Source organism: Hylobates moloch, unplaced genomic scaffold (genome assembly GCF_009828535.3).
Source record: "Hylobates moloch isolate HMO894 unplaced genomic scaffold, HMol_V3 SCAFFOLD_6, whole genome shotgun sequence".
Classification (NCBI taxonomy): Eukaryota; Metazoa; Chordata; class Mammalia; order Primates; family Hylobatidae; genus Hylobates; species Hylobates moloch.
Window position 1 is genome coordinate 139,193,967 of NW_026652281.1, and position 23,115 is coordinate 139,217,081.

General features: G+C 36.3%; 1 protein-coding gene across 7 annotated transcripts in view; it reads left to right on the plus strand.

Moving 5' to 3' along the window:
* GABRG2 (gamma-aminobutyric acid type A receptor subunit gamma2) overlaps nucleotides 1-23,115 on the plus strand; it is a 140,008-nt gene that overhangs the window by 111,167 nt on the left and 5,726 nt on the right. For all 7 annotated transcript variants that reach the window (XM_058440108.1, XM_058440109.1, XM_032158555.2 and 4 more), the window contains 2 exons: nucleotides 13,787-13,939; nucleotides 20,852-21,057. In XM_058440108.1, the coding sequence (XP_058296091.1) occupies nucleotides 13,787-13,939; nucleotides 20,852-21,057 (359 nt within the window). The remainder of the gene's footprint in view (nucleotides 1-13,786; nucleotides 13,940-20,851; nucleotides 21,058-23,115) is intronic.

Here is a 23,115-nt window from a genome sequence, read left to right on the forward strand (position 1 = left end):
CAGTTGACTAAGTGTGGTAAGATTGCTGGCATCCCTTCCCTTGTCTGGGTTTGTTTTACATAACAGCATGCCACAGCTCTTCAAGGAACAATGCTGGAAATGCCCCTGGCTTCCCTTCTTCTGACATGTAGGAGGGAAACATGAGCATTTGCAAAGTGCCGTTGCTCCAAACTCAGCTTTCAGCAGGCAGATAATAAATATTCCTCTGTGCTGAGCTCCTTCCTCTCCTCTCCTCTCCTTCTTCTATCATATGGTTATCTATGACGTTGAAGCTCTGATACTGTACTTCGACTTTTTGAGGAGGCAGGATGAAAAGCAAGGGGCTTCAGTTTCATCATTTCTAAGATGGAAGAATTGAAGAAGTTGGTATCTAAATTTGCATAATTCTGTGGTCATGGTTATCCTGTTATTATTTCAGTAGCATGGACCCAAATCTCTGTGCATGTCTTTTAATGGAATGCCATTGGGAGAAATTTTTAAATTAAGAATCAAGCAACTAAAATTCTACATCTAGATCTGGTGCTAATTATGTGACCCTGGGTATATAATTTCAACTCTCTGAGTCACAGTTACAGCTGGATTAGGTGATCCTTGATATTCTTTCTAACTGCAAATAGTCTATTATATACTGTCTTTTTTCTAGTTGGCATATCTTTTATTTACTTTAAAGTGATAATATTTTAAAGAAATAATTTTAGAACTAAAAACACAGGAAGCTTTTTCAAATTTTATTAGTTGTTGATCAGCATATTTTCTTAACAAGATCAATAGCCAAACTGGCATAGGAAAGAAAGAAAGTTTGTGAGCAATGTTTATGTCACCAGAATTTTTTTTGCCTTTCTACAGAAGATAAGCTACATGAAATCTTGGTGAATTTGACATTGGGTAAGGTTACAGATTTTCCACAAAAGTTGATACATGGCAAACAAGAAAAGGAAGAGTTTGTTTTTCTCCTTGTTCAGAACGCAAGTCTTAAAACATCACTAAGGGTATCTTTCCTAACATGAAAAAGATTAAAAAGCAAACCCAGACAAAGAACTGTGATATACAACTAGATTCTCAAGATTATAAGACCCTATGAGTTTTGTGAAAACATTTAAAAAGTGAAAAAAAAACGGTATAACATTCAATAACATTTGTTAAGCACCCGGTCTGAGTCCTTGTGCTAAAACACCATAGGAATCATTTATTTAATCCATTCAACAAATCTATGAGATACAGATGATAATTTTTTCCATTTTCATCTGGGAAAAAAACAGACTGGACAAGTAAAGTAACATTTCTTGCTCAACATTATAAAGCAAATAAAGGTCAAACTAAGAAATAACAGGTTTTTTTTTAAATTTTCCATCAAGTGTTGTATTCCTTAAATTCCAAAAATAAATTTTAGAGCTTCCATTCTTAAAATTTGACACATATATTACATATGTAAATTTGAACAACAACACTATGAATTTTTAAATATTAAAATTATATTTAACATTTACATAGGGTTTCATTGATCTATTATTTAATTGAATTTGTTATAATTTACAGGGAAGAGAAATAGAATTAGAGAAGAGATCGGATTCACCCAAGATCACACAAAGTCACATGTAGGCAAGAATTGGAAGCTAGGTCTGCTGACTTTGAATCTAGTACTTTGCCCACCAACACAGAAAGTTTCCTTTTTCAGAGAAGTTGAGCTTTTTCGAACCAATTCTATATAGTATGGTAAAATGTACAGAGGTTTTAAAATATATATTGGCAATGATTTTTAACAGATATCTTAAAAATATCCTTGAATTTCACAAAATGAATGACTTCCTGGGTGAAAGAATTCCATGGGGGCAGGCGTGTGATAGTTTAAAATCGAGTGCTTGGGAATAAAGAGCAAGTAAGGTCAAGTTTTTAAACCTATAATTTTGCAGAATATTCCCAGGAGTGATTTGACATCTTGGGGAACATTTTGTGATTTGACCTTTTGCAACCACTGCCTGCAGTTGCCTGAATTTGAACAATTTTTTTTTTCTAGCTGCTTTCAAAGCCATTTTAGAAAGCTTGGTATTCTGATAACATCAGGTTTCTCTACCTCCGTGGAGCCTTTTCTTTAAGAAAATATCAGTGCCTGGGTTAGATTAATCAGGTCCGGCTTCAAATGCAAAGTTACCCAGGCTCATCAAAAGGGTGAAAATGACAAGAAAAATAAAGCGTTTCTACTAATACGCTTATTTCCCCAAAATAGATTTCTGGATTTGGGGTTATATTTATTAATAACATTTCTCTCTTTATCTCTTGATTTTGACCCATTTGTAAGATAGAGTTGTAAATTGAAGAGATAGTATTCAAATATTATCTTGATTGCAGGTAGCCTTGGTTTGTAGGATTCATTTTTATTTCCAGCTGGGATTCTTACTTTTTCTCCTCCAAGGCTAATATTTGGTATTAACCAACTCAAGAGAGATGTGAGTGTGGGAGAGCATACACTTGCTTGGAATAGCTGGCTGACACCCACTGAGTCCCCATAGAAGGCATGGAGAGAGATCATGAGGTCACCATCTAAACAGTAATCCATGCCTTGATTCAAGAGAGCTTATCAAATGAAGGACAAAAGCAAGGAATTATGAGATCCATTCAGTAAGAAAACACCTAAGTGATGAAGTGTCTTAATTTCACCAATTAGATAACCAAAATGAGTAAAGTGAGAGGAGAAACAGTGGAATCTTTTCTTTCCAATACTTCTAAAAGGGCGTATATTTCTGTTTACAGGTCAGGAAAAAATGAGGGAAGACAAAGGACATTATGACTCCTAAAGAGGAGTGTCCCCCACAGCAAGTCCAGCTGAATATGTGTACTATAGACTATAGTAAATGTTTCCTAAAAGCCTAGTTTTGTGATAATGTATCTTTGGAAAATGCTAAGTTAAAGGCAAACATCTTCTAGTGCAGAAGCACATATGGGCTAATGTGCATGGTGAACCTCCAGTGGTATTGCATGCTGTTCCATAAAAATCAAATGTTCCTGATTGAAGAAGTCATTATTTTTAGCATATTATGAAACCAATGTTCAATAAAAAATATTACTTAGAAACATCACTTTAAGAGTATTCCCAACTATTCTCTTCTTCTTTCTCCTCCACTGTATTCTCTTCTTTCTTTTTTGTAATATTTTAAATTCCGGTGGTTCTCAAACTTTGGTAGGAATATTAAACAAGAAATGAAATAAGCTATGAGCTGAAAGAACAAACATTTGTAAGATTTATAATTATTAACAATACAAATTATTTATAAAGACTAAACTTATATAGAATAAATATTTATAAAGACTTTTAACATGCATACTATCAAATCCACAAGATAGCATCCATCTAAATATAATCTGAATCCACATGCCATGATTCAAATGTCCCCCAATGTTCGTACCGCCCTTCAAAACTTTGTAGCTGTTAACTTGTTAGAATTATTGAAAAATAATTGGTAAGCCTTGGATTTAGGGTAAAAAAGTGGTGAGATACCTACTCCAATATTAGTAGCTATAAGGAAGTTACCACAAATTTGAATCTAGTGTATACTAGTCAGTGAAATATTTCTAATAGTAAAACTTAGGTTTTGGGTGGCATTCAGAGTTCCTAGTAGAGCCTTTGGCATCTAGGAGAGAATAAAAAATGATGGTAATTTCAAAAAGTATTGATTAATTACAACCAGTTATTGCAACAGGTATTGCAAGAACTCTGTCAGGTTGTTATGGAGAATTTTGTCATCTCTATTTTACAAAATAGGAAACTGAGTCACAGATTGGTTAGTTAAAATAACCTCCTAGTATCACAAAGTAGTTTTTGACCAATTTGGGACACGAACTTGGTTCTTACTAAAGATACTGTCCTGTTTTTATAAACTGATGGATACCAAGCAACTTTTAAGGAGAACAAGATTCTATCTCCAGAGTAGATGGAAAAAGTCGTTCCCTGTGGATAAGGCATCTGTTTTTCAAGACAGACCTGAGGACCAGGCATTTTTCTGTTGAGAATTCTTTGTTCTTTCCACACATCACAAATAGAACTTCTACTCATTTTCTCTGTGAAATGCAGTCTCATCATTTCTATGTCAGAAGGGCAGAATGTAGCGTATCAACCCCAACTCTGTGGCTCTGGGATTACAACTCTGACAAATCAATTATAATCTCTTACTCAAAGGAGCATATCTAGCACTTCCCTAAATATGTATGGTTGAGTAGAAGTAAATGACTGCAAAATTTCTCAGAATTTATCAGGTCTTCACTGACACCTCTGTAGATCCCGTTTTCTCTATTAAAGCTAATTTTCTCATCAAAGTTAATAGATGCAACTAGACTATTGTATCTGCTTCTTATTGGCACCTCTCTTCTGAAGTGCTGAAACTATTTCCATTGAACCATGAGAGCTAAGAATGGAATATGAATTCACATTTTAAAGTTTCTCCTGAGATGGGACTTCTGCAAAAGGTAAATTAGATCTGTTAGTGTCACAATCATACTCTATACAAACATGAACTACATATAAAAGAATATTTTGTTACCTTCTGACAAAACCTGTTGGTATGTAATTAGTCTGTTCCTCAGAATCTGAGCTGAACAAAAGAGCATAATTTTACTAATGCAAATACGTGAGCTCTAATAATGTATTACTGGCTCTAACAGTGTGTGACTCTAATAGTGTATTACTGGCTTTCATGGATGCATTAATATTAGTAGAAACAAGAATAAGATTGGCTACTTTACCATTACTCCTGAAGGCTGAAGGTAGCCTTTTAACAAAGGAAAAAAAAAATCACTCAACAGGAATATTACCTACCAATGTCACAGAAGTTATTTTGGAAATCGACTGTCCTCAAAAAGCTCTATGTAGCACTTTTCTGTACTCTGTGTTCGAAAGATGACAAAACACTTTCCCTACCATTAGCAAATGTGTTTCTCACAATAGCCTTAGCAATAAGTTTGTTTATTCCTACTTTAGTGGGAGAATTTAAACAACTTACCCGCATTTCTGTACCTTATTATCATGATTGCATGTACTTTAATCCTGGGACTAGATCTACTACTGTGAATTGCCCTGTGTTTATGGAAAACATGTGTTAATATCTAGTTAGATGTTTGCAGGAGTTACAGTTAATTATACTGGGAAATTGCTGTCTCTTTTGATGGATCAAAGTAGCAAATGTATTCATTTGTTGCTGTGGTTTTAGATTTCTGAGCTGGAGTTGTTTTATTTATGTATATCCCAAGGTGAACATATTTGCTGCATTTTTTTGAATTTGATTATGGACTCAGACAAATGAATTGCATTACAAAATTCCACATTGGGCTAGGCATCTGTGGTAGCTTTTTTGGAGGGTGAGAAAGAGAACCTCTTGCATAAAGAGAATTTTCTAGTAAAGGAAGGCAGAAAACTGGGATATTAGCAAAGACCTCACTCCGTGAACCTAGAGAAAACCACTACATTTGGAGGCTTTGCAAATACTGAGCTTTCTTTCATCTAAAGCTATCTGCCAAGAGAAAATTTCTGCTATTGTTGAGTCAGACGCAGGCTGGTATTCCAGACAATGAGTTTTCAGCTTCCTAAAGCTAATATGTGCATTTTATAATGTTCAAGAGTAAATGAAGGCTGTGTTTGTGATTGAGGGCCCCAGTTATCCAAACCAGCTTTCTATATTAACCACATTCTTGACATTCAACAATTAGTCAGCTTTCCACATTATTTTTGTTTTTTTTTTTTTTTTTGGATTTATCATCATAGTCCTAACCACTGATTTAGAATGTAGAGATTATTTTCTACAGAAAGACTATGGGTTTATAAGGCAGGAGTCTTGGCCCTGCCACTAGGTAGCTCTGTCTCTTTGGATAAAGCATCCTTCTTTGATGAATGTCAACTGCTTAATCTTTAAGAGGATAGAATTGGTTGGTATAGATTTATTCTAAGACACTTTCTAACTCTAACTCTCTTTTGAATATTTAGTAAGTTTCTCCTATGTTTGTTATGGTTCAGAACAGTGTTTAATCACGTTTCATAGATTACTCTGCTTTGTCATAACTGACATTAACGTACCATCCTATGTGCCAGGAATTGTACCAAGAATGGTATGTATATTAACTCTTTTTATATTCACAATATCACTGTGAAGTGGGTTCTATTATTATTCTTACTTTCAGATAAAGAAGTTGAGACTCAGAGACATAGGAAAGTTGCCTGAAATCACACAACCAGTTAGTGACAGGATTTGAATTTTGAACCCAGTTAATCTGATACTTGCCCTTGCAGTGGACACTGTTGATGCCCCTGCCACCCAATCACCTTTCTTGGACTCACACACCCATCTCTCAGATGCTTAGGGGTTGGCTGCTGACGGCTCACTACTTTCCACTTTTTCTAGAGAAATACCATTGGCCAAAATAAAGCCATCTCAGCTAAGAGACTAAGACCATCCCTCCTCAGCAGCCTGCAGGGAACAAATTACTGCTCTCCTTCTAGGGAAAATGATTCAAACCAGTTCCCATTCTTCACTATAGTTCTCTACCCCTGCCCTCAGTGGATATTCAGATGGAGTCTTTAAAGGATAAATTTAAACCAGAAAAATTATGTTAATGCACTTTTAAAAATTATATTTCCCTCAATTGCTATTTTGTTCTTCACGAACTTAGTAGATGAAATCAGAATGGCAAAGTTTTTAAACAAAAACACACCTAGTAGACTTGGCAGACTGTGATGCTTGTGTTTTAGCAGCCAAACCCTTTTGTTCTCTTCTTTCACTAATTGGGTCTGGCTGAGAAGCTCAAATCACTAAATAATACTTTACTAAACATAATGCAGCCACTCTGATAAAGCTGATTTCCCTTCTCTCTTTTTTTTTTCTTGGCAAGCAGTTGGGATTGCTAACAGCTCACTGTGACCTTCTATCCATTGACATTAAGTTCAGCAAAAATTTTTCCAGATGCAATAATTTGTAATGTAAAAGTTTAATATCTTAAAAGCCAATGTTGATCTCCACTTTGGTCTTAAAGACTTTTGGTGCATAGCTCATCCACAATGTCATACTGAGCTAAAGCGTTTATTTATGTAACAAATAATTGTGGAATTCCCTGTATGTCCCAGGCACTGTGCTAGATGCTCAGAATAAAATAGTGAGCAAAATAGCTAGAGCTACATCCCTTATAGAGCTCATAAAATAATTATAATCTAGAGTATAATCCAGTATTCACCATCATATATTTTTATTGTGATCTTACTGAGCTCTTACTATGATGTCTTACTGAGGACATTTGATGTAATAAGAGCTTCTTTCATGATGAGATAAATTAATTGACATTTGAAAAATAAATGGAGTTAAGTGGGTAAAGAAAGATGGGATATTAGAGTTGAGGCCAGAGGTGGGAGCAGGTGAAAGAACCCTGTGGGAAGAGGAAGCAGGGTGAGGAAGGCGTGTAAAGAACTACAAGAACCCCAGTCAGTGAAGAATCACTATTTAATATGAGTCCGGGAATATAGTGAGGGAAAAACAAAACAAAACAAAACAACAGATGAAGCCCTAGAGAACAAGTTAAAGAATTTTAGTGTGTCCTGGTATCAACGGGCAATTATTGAAGAGTCTGGAGGTATTTGTATGTATAGGCATGATCAGAGGGGTAGAGAACATTTCAGAAGTTGAGAGCAACATATTGCAAACAAGGTCAAAATAATGAGAAGTTTCCCCTTGGAAAAGCAGAAAATAAATCATATGGCTGAGCTCAAAGTGGGGAGATTATAAAGCTGGGATGGTTCAGGATGGATCAAAGCAAACCGGGCCAGAATCACGTGTTAAGCAGTGCAAATTTCATACTGAGATGCTCAAGGGGAATGACCTGAACAAATATGTACTCTAGAAAGAAAAGCTTGGTTTAGCATTGTCCAATTGAACGTTCTGTGATGAAGGAACTGCTCTATAATCTGTACTGTCCAATACACTAGTCACTAGCTACATGTAGCTCTCACGCACTTGAAATGTGGTTTGTGCAACTAAGAAAGTAAATTTAATTTTTTAAAGTATGTTTAATGCGGCTACCATTTTAGATAGCACAGGTGTAGTTGCATTGTGGAATATATGTGTGTGGGGTGGTGGTGGTGGTGGCATAGGTGGTCAGAAAGTTGGAATGAAGAAAAGGAGTAAAGAGATTATTCAGCAATCTAGGAGAGAGATGATGTCAGGAAGAATAAAGACAGAAAAATAATAGAAGTATGAAATAAAAACATTTATTTGTCTAGGGCTCAGAGGACACAAATAAAATAATAAGAGAGAACAACCTAGGTTAAATTTAGATTACCGACAGCCTTGATGCCAGGTTTAGAAGCCTGGGCTTCCTCTGAAGAGGAGCATGGACCTATTTAAGTTTAGTGAAAATAGGTTTCTTTACTCAGAATTTTCAAAAATGTGCCTGTCAGAAAGTTTAATTGTGGTGTGTAATATAAATTAGCATGTATCTGTTATATTAGAGCTCTTGTGCCATTATGTAGCAATAATATATTGATATGACTTTCTTGGCATGAAAACTCCTTGATGGCAAAAAGCTAGAGCTTAGCTATACTATTTTTTCCTGCTCTTGACCTCACAGGACCTGGTTGGCAGGAGATATTGAATGTACTCCAGAAGAGTTAATGAGAGAATAAACAACCCTGAGAATGGTGGGCAGGTGATGAATGCAGAAACTGCTTGGGAGTAGCATTTATAGAAGTTAGCAACTGATTAATTTGGAAATCTTTTATCTGCAACAATGTTCTGGATCCCTTAAGCTCAGAGATTGGGATTCTGCCCAAAGATTGGGTGTTCTACTTAGACTTCTAGGCACATAACAAACCATGAGAAAATTTTGGTGCCAATTGCGTGGAAATATTTGAAAACTTTTTGTTTCTGTAGTGTTTATCCAAGAAATTTTAAAATAAAATACGTTTTTGATATACTTTCAGATTATCTTCCTAAAAATTCACATCATTGTGTATCCCCACCAACAGTGTGTACCTCTGATCCCTGTCCACATCTTTTCAGGACCAAACATTGACAAGGAATTTATTTTTTCCTCAATCTGCCAGGCTAAAAATGAAATACTATTATTTGACGTTGGATTTCACTGATCCCTTCTGAAGTTGAGTTTTCAAGTATTTTGTATTTATAAGTTCTTCATTCCCTTTTGTAGCTTAGTTAAAAATTTAGGGTTTTTTTTTTTTCTCAATGACAAATGGGAATTCTTTATGTATTGGTGATATTAGCCTTTGAATTCTTATTTATTTTGGAAATATCTCACCACACTCAAATGTGGTGTTTTGCCCTTTAAAACTAGCTATAGCAGTCTTTCTTTTTCTTTTCTTTTCTTTCTTCCTATTTTTTTTTGAAACAAAGTCTCACTCTGTCACCCACACTGGAGTGCACGAGTCTGAGGTGCGGTAGAAGGATCTCCACCCACCCAATGCAACCTGCAACGTCCACCTCCCAGGCTCAAGGGATCCTCCCACCTCAGTCCCTGGAGTAGCTAGGACTACAGGTACATGCTACCATGCCCGGCTGATTTTTGGTATTTTTTTTTTTTTTTTTGTAGTGATAGATTTTCACTATGTTGCCCAGGCTGGTGGTGAACTCCTGGACTCAAGGAATCCATGTGCCTTGTGCTCCCCAAGTGGGATTACAAGTGCGAGCCATCACGCCCTCACTGCAGTCTTGATAACACAGAAGTCTTACATTTTACACAGTCAACCCCATAACTTTTTTCCTTTATGCCTTTTAAATTTTATGTTATAATTGACAAAGCTTTTTCTACATTAAGATTATATAGATATTCTATAGTTTTCATTCTGTAGTATTTATATTCACTCATAAATTTGGATCTTTGTTCCGTCTTAAATTTATTTTGTGTGTTAGAGTGAGGTACAGATCTAATTTCAGAAAACAATTTTCCCAAATGAAAACTCAATCAACTCTCCTGCATGCCTTTGGTCAAAATCAGCCTCATGAAATTATACCCCCAATTCAAGTGTTTAATGAGGGATGCCAAAGCTAGATCGAATGCATTGTTCCAGAACATCTCTCTGTCTTTCTGGGTTGTAGAAAAAGAATAATCTTACGTCCTTTTAACACATTTAATTTAGAATCAGTTATGAGGCCCCCTATGTCTTAAATTCCACATTACCTAATACACTGCTCTATGCATAGCAGTGATTCAAAATATCTGTGGACTTAAAAAAGGAGCTAGAGAAAGGAATGTAAAGAAGAGTACAACACTATTTATGCCTTCAAAGTTAACCTAGTAGAATAAGATACACTTTATTCAACTATGTTTTAGTTGAATAAGAATGACGAGAGATGCATAAAGTGAAGATATATTTGATACTTCATTTTTTCACCATCCTGATAAAGCATTTAGGATATTTACAGATAATATATGCAAACCATTCAGCCCAGTGTCTACACATAGTAGGCTTTCATGACTGGTAACTTGAAAATTATGTTCTATTATTTCAGGGGTTCAATAGAGGGAAAGACTTCTTTACCATGGACTCTTCAAGTTTTTAAGATGAGATAGTTTCATGTAGAAAATGAGAACCTAAATGCTCCACTAAATATTAAATTTTAAAACTATCGTATGGTTATTTACCACTACAGCTTAAAAAAAAACCTGCCATTGATAGTCTCTTCCTAAAACTAGACATAAGAATCTCACACACACAAAAAAGATAAACATTAATGGATGTTGTTTCAAATTATATGTCTCTGCTCTTCAATCATAGCCTTCATCTATAAACTCTAAATTAAGACCAAAGCAGGAATGAAACTCATACATAAAATACTGTAACTTTAATGTCATATGTTAGGATAAATCAATACGAGGAATAAATCTGAAGTGGCAGAAGTAACCACCTTTGACTTGCTTGGCATTTAAACCTTTTGGGCTTGGGGAATCACTGATGCGGCACTTTAAGGGGATTTGATTTTATAGGCTCTTTAGCCCAAGAGTTTTTAGGAATACAAAAAGCCACCGTGGCCTTGGAGATATGACAGGCATCAGGCTGTCACTGTGAAGCTGCTTTGCTTTTAAATGGCTTGTTCTCAAGTTTGAATCCATAATCCACTGGTACAAAAGCTGTAGACTTGCTGGCAAAGATGAGAGATGCTCAGAAGCCATTACCTTATAATAGAAATTGATAGATAAGTGGACCATGGAAGTTTAGACTCTGACCTAAAGGGAAGTGGAGAATTGAATTGAGGTAATTATCTTGTTAACTTTGGACAAAATTAAAGTTCACCTTTAAAAGTGCCAGATCATTAATACCAAAGTGCAGATCCTCATTCACTTACGTGATAAGGTGAAAAGAAGTTACTAAAATTGTCTAGCTTTATTTAAAACATGATAATTCATAATTTTTTATTTAAACACATTTAAAATATGCAGAAAGCTCAAGGACTGGGAAAACAGGAGAAAAGGTACCCCTGAATATTATTATTTAAATGAAAAACCTTCCTTTATTACTTTGCTTTTCCTATCTGGAATAAGAGAGGATGCATTTGCATTTGGTATTCTGATCAAAGAAATGAGAAAGAAAAAGATAGATGTTAATAGAGGTCATCTCAAATTAAATCTTTTTACTCTTCAATCATAGCTTGTGTCTGTTATATTCTAAATTAGGACAAAAGCATAGACCAAACTAATTTATGAAATACTATGGCTTTAAATAGCTTATGTTCAATAAATTAACACAGAGAAGCATATGCTATGGGAATTAGCTAAAATCTATTATCATTGATAAAAAATTTCTACCTTCAAGTCTTTAGGCACAGTTGCTAGATAATTGCTACTTATTGATCTCTGGGAGAAAACTGATGTCCCATTGGAAGCCTAATTCCCTGATCAGTGCTAGGTCATGATCACTACCTCAACCAGGTCTGACTTAAACAAGTAACTGTATGCCAGTCTACCAAAAGGCAGTGTTAAGAGGCATTCAAAACCCCACTTAGGAAATATTGCAAGGTTAGGGGACAATCTACTCCCTCAAAGAGCAGCCAATGAAGGCCTTTCTATTTCAGCAGCTCTGAGGAGTATGGGGTGAAACTTGAGAGTGGTAAAGAAAAACTAGACTGAGTAGTAATAACTCACTCTGCTAATTCAGTCTTCTCTGCATGAGGCTTCTAGGGCACCTTATTTTCAAATCAGATTAAATCAGCCAAGTAAGTACGGAAACGTAGGCACAAAGCCAGCTAATCAAGCTAAAAGATATGATTTGAATTTAATTATCTATGTATTTTAGAGCAAAATATAATTTAGCAAAGAAAAAAGAAGCAACATTTGAAAAGCTGTCTCATTTATTCATTTCACATTGTGAGTGCAGATACAATATTTGAAACTGATATTCTCTAAGAATATTTTAAAAAGGTGTAGTAACTGGGAAGTGTTAGTATAATATATTTTCTGATTTTAAAAGTTAAAATGCTTTAAAATTTTACTTGGGATGATTCAAAATGAATGACGTGGAATTTTAAGAGCAACTTATGCATCATGGCTTTAAAAAGAGACTTCAAATTGTGTCACAATAAATTGTTCTCATGCATGGCTACACGGTTATTCCTTTATTCTTTTAGTAGTTTTTCTTAATATATTGTTTGGATTATTTACATAAATTTTGCCTCTTTTTTTTCTTTTCTTTTTTTAGAAGGAGTCTCGCTCTGTTGCCCAGGCTGGAGAGCAGTGGCGCAATCTCGGCTCCCTGCAAGCTCCGCCTCCCGGGTTCATGCCATTCTCCTGCCTCAGCCTCCCGAGTAGCTGGGACTACAGGCGCCCACACAACGCCAGGCTAATTTTTTGTAATTTTTAGTAGAGACGGGGTTTCACCATGTTAGCCAGGATGGTCTTGGTCTCCTGACCTCGTGATCCGCCCGCCTCGGCCTCCCAAAGTGCTGGGATTACAGGCGTGAGCCACCGCGCCCAGCCAAATTTTGCTTTTTAATTCAAATGTTCCATAATATATCTTTTTGATTTTTAGAGAATTTTATGTGTACAGTTTATAAAGGCATTAATTCATTTGCACAATTACTTGACAAATGTTACTGAATGCCTGTTTGGAGTCATGCAGAATGCTAAGTACTAGTTTGCAATGGTGGGCTTAAATGGGCACTGTTTGTAGACTCATGCAGATAAAGTCCAGTAGGGGGAAAGGTACTGCAAAAATCACCACACAAATGTATCAACACTTAAAATTTAAAGTAACTGCTATAAAGGAAAACCATGTGATTCAATGAACATGTGAAAAAATGTCATCATAGGAATTTAGTTATAAATTCTGAGAAAAATAGTCATTTATTAGTGTCAAGCACCAGGATATTCCTGTATGTTTTTTATAGATAAAGATTTTGTCCTAAGAAATAAGAAGAAATTGTTACAAAACCTAGAATGAACTGCAGACAAGATATGCACAATGTAGAAATACTGTTCCCTACCCCTCACCAAACAAACATTTTTATAATGTTTGTGAAGTAGGAAGAGAGTACGCCAGAAAGCACAGAAAGAAGAAAATATGATCAGTATGCTAAAAATGTTTCCTTCTATCTAGTAGACAAATTGCTTCTAAAAGAATTGGGATTCAGTTCAGGTTTTGTTTCATTTTTGTTTTTTAACCCAAGTGGGCAAAAATAGTTTTCAACATACCACTTGTAGAAAACTCTTAATTTAAATGTGTGTGCATGACCATTAAATACATGCTTACTTTTAATGCTTTCCAGTGATTGATAAAGGGTTGTATGGTGTTATCTTTGTTCTGTTCCAGGAGATTATGTGGTCATGTCTGTCTACTTTGATCTGAGCAGAAGAATGGGATACTTTACCATCCAGACCTATATCCCCTGCACACTCATTGTCGTCCTATCCTGGGTGTCTTTCTGGATCAATAAAGATGCTGTTCCAGCCAGAACATCTTTAGGTGAGACACCTTTGTTTATGTTGCAGTTTCTCAAGATAAGTATCAAATACAAGTAATTTTTATTTCCATTTCTATGTTGATCTGCTTTAAATTTAGCCTGCAATTGCATAGAAATACCATTTGTTTCATATTCAAGAGAATTGGCATTTTTTATTCACAATAGCAAAGACTTAAAACCAACCCAAATGTCCAACAACGACAGACTGGATTAAGAAAATGTGGCACATATACACCATGGAATACTATGCAGCCATAAAAAATGATGAGTTCATGTCCTTTGTAGGGACGTGGATGAAACTGGAGACCATCATTCTCAGCAAACTATTGCAAGGACAAAAAACCAAACACCGCATATTCTCACTCATAGGTGGGAATTGAACAATGAGAACACTTAGACACAGGAAGGGGAACATCACACACTGGGGACTGTTGTGAGGTGCGGGGAAGGGGAAGGAAAAGCATTAGGAGATATACCTAATGTTAAATGATGAGTTAATGGGTGCAGCACACCAACATGGCACATGTATACATATGTAACAAACCTGCACTTTGTGCACATGTACCCTAAAACTTAAAGTATAATTAAAAAAAAAGATTTTTTATTTCTTTAGTTGGGTTCTCCTTAGTTACCTTGGTAGGTTTTCTTGAGTAACTTTTCTTAAGAAATTTTAGTTAACTATTTTTTAAAAACCGTTTTAATATTAACAGATGTGTTTGTTTAGGTCTCTGGGTAATATGCTGCAGCTGCTCGCACCAGCTCATGCAAGTTGATTGTGTTTATCTCTTCCCAACTTGGTATTCAGTGATGTCACATTGTTAATGTGAAATCAGCCAAGGAGGAAATATTAACAACATGGAAACAAAAGTCAGGGCCTTCTTTTTTCTAGAATTAATTGTTACACATTTACCAGCATGCCATTGGCTGTTGGCTATTCCCCACATGAGTAATTATTGGGATAACATTTGAAGTAATTGGCTCTTTACAGAACAGCCATGGAAAAAATTATTTTTGAGAAAACATATTTACCTGTGAATTTTTGGGGGGAAAAGCGACTCAAGATTATTTGCAGTTTGCTCAATCTAATGTGTATGGTGAACTTTGTCCTGAATTTTCACATCTGTTTCTTCACATGGGGAGGAAGACTCACACAGACTGAAACAAAGCCCAACACGTGAAACTTTTTAAAACCTTAACTAAAAAATAAATCTAGTGAGACGTGAACAAAATTCAACACCCTTTCATCAGCTATGTAAAACCTAGAACCACATTCCTTGCTAACTGTCTAAAGAGTCAGTAGGGTGTAATAGCTAGGAAATTGGGTTTTGGATCCCACAAATATGGGTTTGACATCACACATTTAGTACAACATTAGAATGTCATTTAATCTCTAATTCAGCTTCCACATATATAAAACATGTATAATTTCCTGTACCTAACTTATTGGGTTCTACTAGGGTTAAATAAAGTATTCGATGCAAATTGCACATGAAAAGTAAAGCCTCAGAAATGTTGGCTACTATAGTCATTTTCTGACAAAATGGTCTGTACTAAGTTATTAAGCTGAGGGCAGAAGTGATTACTGGGGGAAAAAAGACATCATTTGCATATCTGTCCTCTTCCAAACCTAATTTAGTTTCCCATCTGTTTCAAAAGAAAGTTATTTTGATTTTTCCTGTTATATGTGGTACTTTGTGTTACAAGTCCTTCTCAAAAATTAAAATATCTTGTCTAATGCTACATGCTGAAACAAACCCCAAATATGTTGAGCCTATTACTTTAGGACTATTACTTGTCACTATGAACAGATATATACTGCATTACAAGCTTCTATGTCTCTCATCAGAACGTAAGTCTTGTACATCTCTAGTACAGTGCCTGGAACATGGCTGGTACCTCAAATAATTGTTCAATTGATGTATACACTTATGTATGGATGGAGCAAATACACTGACGTATTCCAATCCACCTTCTTCCCAAAAACATTTTAAGGAAGATATTTCCAATCAATCTCTCCTCTTGAAGCCTGGATTCTTGCTGGCCAAAATCTCTCTCATGACTTCTTGGGTAACTCATTTAACCCACTCAGTAAATAAGTATTCGCTGGCAGAGGATCATGGTGGAAGAAGGGATGAAAGTGAGTGAGTTTTGGAATAAGCGAGAGGCCCTTGAGCAAACAGCAGATAGGTGCTTCTACTTGTTTGTAATTTGTAAGTCAGGAATGCTCAATATGGTCTCTATGTCTTTTCTATTCTTCACAACATCTGCATGTAGAAGTTGCTGTGATCATCATTATTATCACAATTTTTAAAGCTGAGCTAAGGAAGTAGAGGTGCTGCAAGGTTAGATGACATACACAAAGTCACAGCATAAGGAGGTAGTAGATCTGCACCTCAGCTGATGGGACATAGGTTTGCTGGGTAGGAGGCCTTGTTGAAGGCCAATTGTAGGTACAGTTGAGAAGCGGAGCTGAGCCAGTTTCTCTATTTTAACTTTGCTGTCTCACTTTTCTAGATCAGTGGTCCTTAAATTTAATTGCACATTTAAGTCACTAGAGGACTTTTTGAAGTGCAGATTCCTTAGTTCAACCCCAAGAATGCTTATCTAATGTGTTTAGAACCTGACTTAGGTGTTAGAATTGAAAAACAAACAAAAAATCCACAGGTGATTCAAATGTGCAGTCACCTTTTAGAACCCTGCTCTAGATTTCATTGAGTCCAATTACTATTTCCAATGTTTAAAATCCAGAGTTAAATGAGAGGACCTTAAGCACATGCAGACCTTAAGCTTCTTGCCACAGAACAGTTAGGCCACATTGTTTGATGCGCAAGATAAATTTATCCACGTGACTCAGAAATACTGGCTATTTTCTGAGCACAGAGTCCTAGAGTATGGGCAGCCATCATCTTGGAGCATATAAAAGTGAATGTAGTTTGATGCCCAGGTGGTAGTTGTTGAGGCATATTTCTGGTGTAGTGACAATGAATGAAATGAAAATACCATTTGGTACTTTTCACCTAACTGCTTTGAGGTGAGGTAACATCCCTGAAGAGCTTACTTCATGCCAAGACTGGAGGAACTGGTAAAAGCTATGGATATATTTCATCTACCCAGGTAAGATAAGTCTAACTTATTTACTTATCAAAATGGAAGCTGTCTTATTGTTGGTTGAGGAGCCAATATAAACCATCCCTAGTCTGCCTCTCACTATTGATGTCATTGGAGTTTCTTTCCTGTGGCTCCAGGCAGAGCCCTGAAAATATCATGAGGCAGTTCTTCAAGAGTCTATTTCTACATGGCTGTGATGAATGTCTATGCAGCCTAAATGAGATTTTCCCAATTTGCTGGATCAGTATTTAACTTGCAAGTCAAAATTTGTTTCTCCCAAATTATCACATGCCACATTGTAAAAAAATTAACTCGTCTACAGTACCTACCATAAATACTGACATTTTCACTTGTCGAGAGTCAAGCATGGCCTCAGGCCTGATTGTAAAATGAAGGCCACAGTGCCAATTTAGTTTTTCAGTCCTCTGCAAAAATATCAGTTGTGATTAGGCACAATGAGAAACTTACATGAATTAATGCATAGACAATCTAATTAAATGTTTTTTAGTTTAAGAAATAGAACTTTCTTTTCTAAAATAAAAACTATCAATACCTAATATATATTAGGATTTTACTAGGTATTGGTACCCTATGCACTTTTTAAATTTAATCTTCACAAGAGACTTATAAGGCTCCTCATCATTACCGCCACCACTCCCAATTTGTAGATGAGGATCTGAAACCTCCCTAAGGTTCTACCATGATATTATGCAAGACGCCAGACCCATATCACCTCCCCAGTCAGGAATCTACAATAGGTCCCATCTGTCTGGTGCTTCATGCCATGTATTCTTCATGTATTTATGGAGCTAAAATACTGTGGTTCAGAGCACAGCATTTGAAGTCAGGCTGCCTAGGTTTGTAGCTCATCTCTAACACTTACTATCTTGAACAAGTTTTTATTCTTCCAATGCTCAGTGTTTGTCACCTGTAATAATAATAATAATAGTAATAATAATACTTACATCATAGAATCATTATGAGGATATTGTGAGATAACAGAGAGAAAGTGCTTGACACAGTATGTGGCCAAAGGAAAAGATCAATAAATCTTAACTACTTTATTTGCAATTAAAAATATCTCCCAAAAGTCATAATTACGGTTTCCTATTCTCAAATGTAGATTGAACACCTTTGATCTTTTGGGTATATACTATGCATTGATTCATTGTTTCACACATAAATGAACAAACATTTATTGAGTCCCAGCATGATGCTCCACTGTGGGGTTATAGTAGTCATCAAGACGGATTCTTTTTTCATAGAGTATACAGACTAGAAAGGGAGATTGGTTATTACATAATCAGGAATAGTATAGAAAAGGGCTGATGGTATTTATAAACATAGTTCCCTTGATCATCTCTTTCCTGTATTAAAGGCTACCCTTCCTCTATAGTTATTTAAACCAACACCAGTCTTTCCACTCTCTGGAATTTCGTAACAAGTATGTATTTAGGAAACTTTCATATTAAGCTACAATTAAATGACCCAAGAGAACCACATCGTTCTTGGAAATGTAGCTAAACTCTTCAAAAATGGCTCGGACAAAGACTTGAACGATTAGGAAAATAACAGTAATTTTATTTCCTCTTACTTATCCTTTATTCAAGAGTGTTTTTGCTTTTCTCAGCTTTCTTCTAAGCATATTCTACCAGTTACCTACTTATTAGAGAATAAAAGCTTTACCTCTTTTCCTGTATGACACTGGTGCTTTTCTCAGTATCTTCCTCTTCTCTTGCCCTCCAAGTCTCTCTACCTCTTTCTTTCTTTATTCTTCTTTCTTTCTTTCTTTCTTTCTTTCTTTCTTTCTTTCTTTCTTTCTTTCTTTCTTTCTTTCTTTCTTTCTTTCTTTCTTTCTTTCTCTTTCTTTCTTTCCTTCCTTCCTTCCTTCCTTCCTTCCTTCCTTCCTTCCTTCCTTCCTTCCTTCCTTCCTTCCTTTCCTTCTTTCTTTCTTTCTTTCTTTCTTTCTTTCTTTCTTTCTCTTTCTTTCCTTCCTTCCTTCCTTCCTTCCTTCCTTCCTTCCTTCCTTCCTTCCTCCTTCCTTCCTTCCTTTGTCTCTCTCTCTGTCTGTCTGGCTTTCTTTTTGACAGAGTTTTTACTCTTGTCACCCAGGCTGGAGTGCAATTCCACGATTTCAACTCATTGCAACCCCCACCTCCCGGGTTCAAGTGATTCTCCTGCCTCAGCTCCTTGAGTAGCTGGGATTACAGGCACCCACCACCAAGCCCAGCTAATTTTTTGTATTTTTAGTAAGGACAAGGTTTTCACCATGTTGGCCAGGCTGGTCTCAAACTCTTGACCTCCTGATCCACCCACCTCGGCCTCCCAAAGTACTGGGATTTCAGGTGTGAGCCACCATGCCTGGGCCGACCTGTTTGGAAGTTTCCCTAGCACTTCCGTTTGACAGAGGAGAATCTGACTGTCCCCTAGAAGTCTCTTGGTCGGCCGTAATAGTCAGAATTGCACATCATTAAATGATGCAAACTTTATTTTTCTTTTCTGTCCCCCGTAAGAAATATAAATAACAAAACCTGGTAAAAGTGTGGGATTATTGCTTTTAGAGTACAGAAAGATGCCTCCACTCAGGATTAGAAATGCTGAACTAGAATCGTAGAATGGTAAGCTAGGTGGACCTTCAAAGAGTTAGTCCCACAGATGAGAAAACTGAGGCCTAGAGTGTTAAGATGACTTAAGTTCCTATAGCAAGAGCTAGAACCTATTTGAATACTGAATCCATGTTGCCTTCAGTATAAATAACACAACTTTACATAAGAGAGCTCCTCATCCTTCTCTGGTTGATAAATATAGGTTGTCTTGACTTGTTCCCTGTCACTAAACAACCACTGGAGAGGACAGGTTTGGATAGATGCTGTTGTATAATTAGTAAAGTATGAGCTTTGAAATCACACATGTAATTTCTGTGTTCAATTCTGTCTGCTACTTACCAACTATTGGATGTGGTACTGGTCCTTTAGCCTTGTTCTTCTGATCTATAAATTCAGAATGAAAATACCTGCTGTGAAGATTCAAAGAAACAATGTGTATGAAGTGCTTATCATTGCCCTTGGCAGAAGGAAGTTTTCAGTAAATATTACTTATTATGTTACTTCTGAGATACTTATTTTAATTCTATAATAATCTAAAAAGAATCCATCAATCAGAGCATGTCACTTACACATAACCCACCTCCTTTATTTAGCATATTTGAATAATTTCTCCTTGCACTTGGAATAAAATGTAAACTGCATGTGCCACATTTTATAACCTCCTTTTTATCAAAATACTTTTAATCCCCTTGTCCCTCCCCAGGTGCCAGGTCTTCTAAAAATTTAAAAAACAGACAAGATTTCTCTTTCTCAGAACCCTCCCTTAATTTAATAATAATCAAAAGGTTAGTTTCTTCTTACATTTTAAGCTTTACTTTAAACATCAACTCTTCCAAAAGGTCTTCTCTGAGCATTCCATCTAACTACATTCTCACCATCCCTGTATTCTCCATGGCACATACCATAATGTGACATTATACTTTTCTCTGCTGACATGATTCACAGTACATCTCTCTCACTAAAATACAAGGTACATAAAGGCCAGACCAAATCTATTCATCAGGGTTTGTCATTTCAACTGATACATAGTAAACAGGCAATAAATATTTGTAAATAGAGTGAATTAAATCCACTTATACCTCCTTTCCCATTGCTGAAACTGCCCATCAGAAGTCATGAAACAATGTAGTCTCACGAGTGACTCAGTTACCCAACTTGCTTATGCAATCACATGACCTGTTTTATTACACCTCTCTTCAGGTATCACCACTGTCCTGACAATGACCACCCTCAGCACTATTGCCCGGAAATCACTCCCCAAGGTCTCCTATGTCACAGCGATGGATCTCTTTGTATCTGTTTGTTTCATCTTTGTCTTCTCTGCTCTGGTGGAGTATGGCACCTTGCATTATTTTGTCAGCAATCGGAAACCAAGCAAGGACAAAGATAAAAAGAAGAAAAACCCTGTATGTATCATTTTCCACTGGGACCATTGAAATTGTTATGATTTCGGTTTAGTTTGTTTTCATTAGCCTATCTGCAGGCTAAGGCTCAGCAGTTTGGGCTCCAAGAAGAATACAGCATGTATGAGTTTAGCCAGGCCATAATGATTCATTTACGGTCATTAGTTACTTGAGAGAGACTCAAGTCTGTTTCTGTTTCTCTATGTCAGAATTCTTATGCAAATATAATTACCTGCTCTCTTTATTTTGTGGAGACTAAAGCCATTTTTGAGAAATGTGACCTTCTTGTTGCTATTATTCCAGGTTTCACTGATTTTTTGAGATGGAGTGTCGCTCTGTTGCTCAGGCTGGAGTGCAGTGGCGGGATCTCGGCTTACTGCAACCTCCGCCTCCTGGGTTCAAGCAATTCTCCTGCCTCAGCCTCCTGAGTAGCTGGGACTATAGGCTCGCGCCACCACTCCTGGCTAATTTTTGTATATTTAGTACAGACGGGGTTTCACCATATTGGTCAGGCTGGTCTCAAACTCCTGACCTCAGGTGATCCACCTGTCTCGGCCTCCCAAAGTGCTGGGATTAGAGGCGTGAGCCACTGCGCCTGGCCATGATAGTATTATTAAGTTACTGATGTTTTAAATTAAAACTTTCATCTAAGGCATTCCACTAGGAAGCTTTAAGGTCCTTGAAATTTCAAGGCTGACTACATTTTTGCAAATGATTTAGTGTGTGTGTGGAGGTGGAGTGTGGGTATTGTCACCAGAGCATTTCTATTGATTTCATTCTCGAAATGTATCTTTTTCTTTTTAAAACAAATGATTTACTATTATATGGGCAAGTTAGTTAGCCTCCTTGTGTGTTGTGTATGTATATATATACATATATATATATATATATATGTATATATATAGTGTATTATTTAAAAACACTTGTCTTATGGGACTACTATGAGAAATAAATGTGGCGATGAAGGGCAAAACAAAAAATCCCAAAATATTACATAATACTCTACACATGAATGTGTAGATAGTTGATTTTGATGATTTATACAGTTACCAGCCTGGATTGATTTCGGTGTCACAATTTGAAAACAGGGAGGATGACTTCTACTTGCCACCAAACTTTAAATAGTGAGGATGAAGCGCAAACACAAATGCCTAAAGCAATTGTTTTTTATTGTGAGTGTTGAGGAGAACACATAGTTACCCATTTGCACACCTGAACAAAGTGGCTGGCTCATAGAAGTCCCCACGAAAGTTAAGGTCCATTCCCTTTCAAGATATGGGCAAAGAGAATCACCTGACAATCCTGGATCGTGGCCTTCTGCTTTGAGAGCCATAATACTCTCTACCTATCCAATCCAGAGACTTTGGAGGTTGAATTGTAAGGAAGGAATTTAGCTGATTCTAGGTTGTATTCTGATGCAGCTCCAGAAACCCAAGTGAAATACTACAAGAGTAATGTATTTATTTGAATGTAAGACTTTGGAACATGTAAAGAAAGAAACATCATTATTCTTGATTTTTAAAAAATGCTTGTCTTTAACTGCTCAAATATTTACAATGCTTTATGCAGTCCTTCCCTTCCCTCTCTGTTTTGCCTCTCTCTGACTTTCCATTTTCTCTATCCTTGTTTTATTTTCCTTGTTGTGTTGTTTTTGTTTGCTCCCTCTTGTTCACTTTCCATTTCACTCTTCCTCAAGAAGGTGGTTCTATTGAGAGTTGGCATATTACCTGCCAGCTATAACAAGGATGTAAGCACTGGCTTTCAAACAAGTTCTGATGAGTCCTTTGGAAAAAGCCCCTTGGCCCTCTCTGTCAGCTATGCCATTGCAGAGTGGATTTTGTTGCAAAGATAGAAGCAGATTCCTTTATTCAGGGTCATGGAAATGGCAGAAGAAGAAAAGACAGAGGAGAACAGGATAAAAAAATTGAGAAAATGAAATTACCTGAGAATTTGATGCACTTCTTTTTAGGCAATTAGATGATTTATCAGAGCTAGCAAGAAAATAAACTAGGAATGAGAAGCTGAAAGTTTATTTTCCTGTTCAATATGGCTTTTGGATAA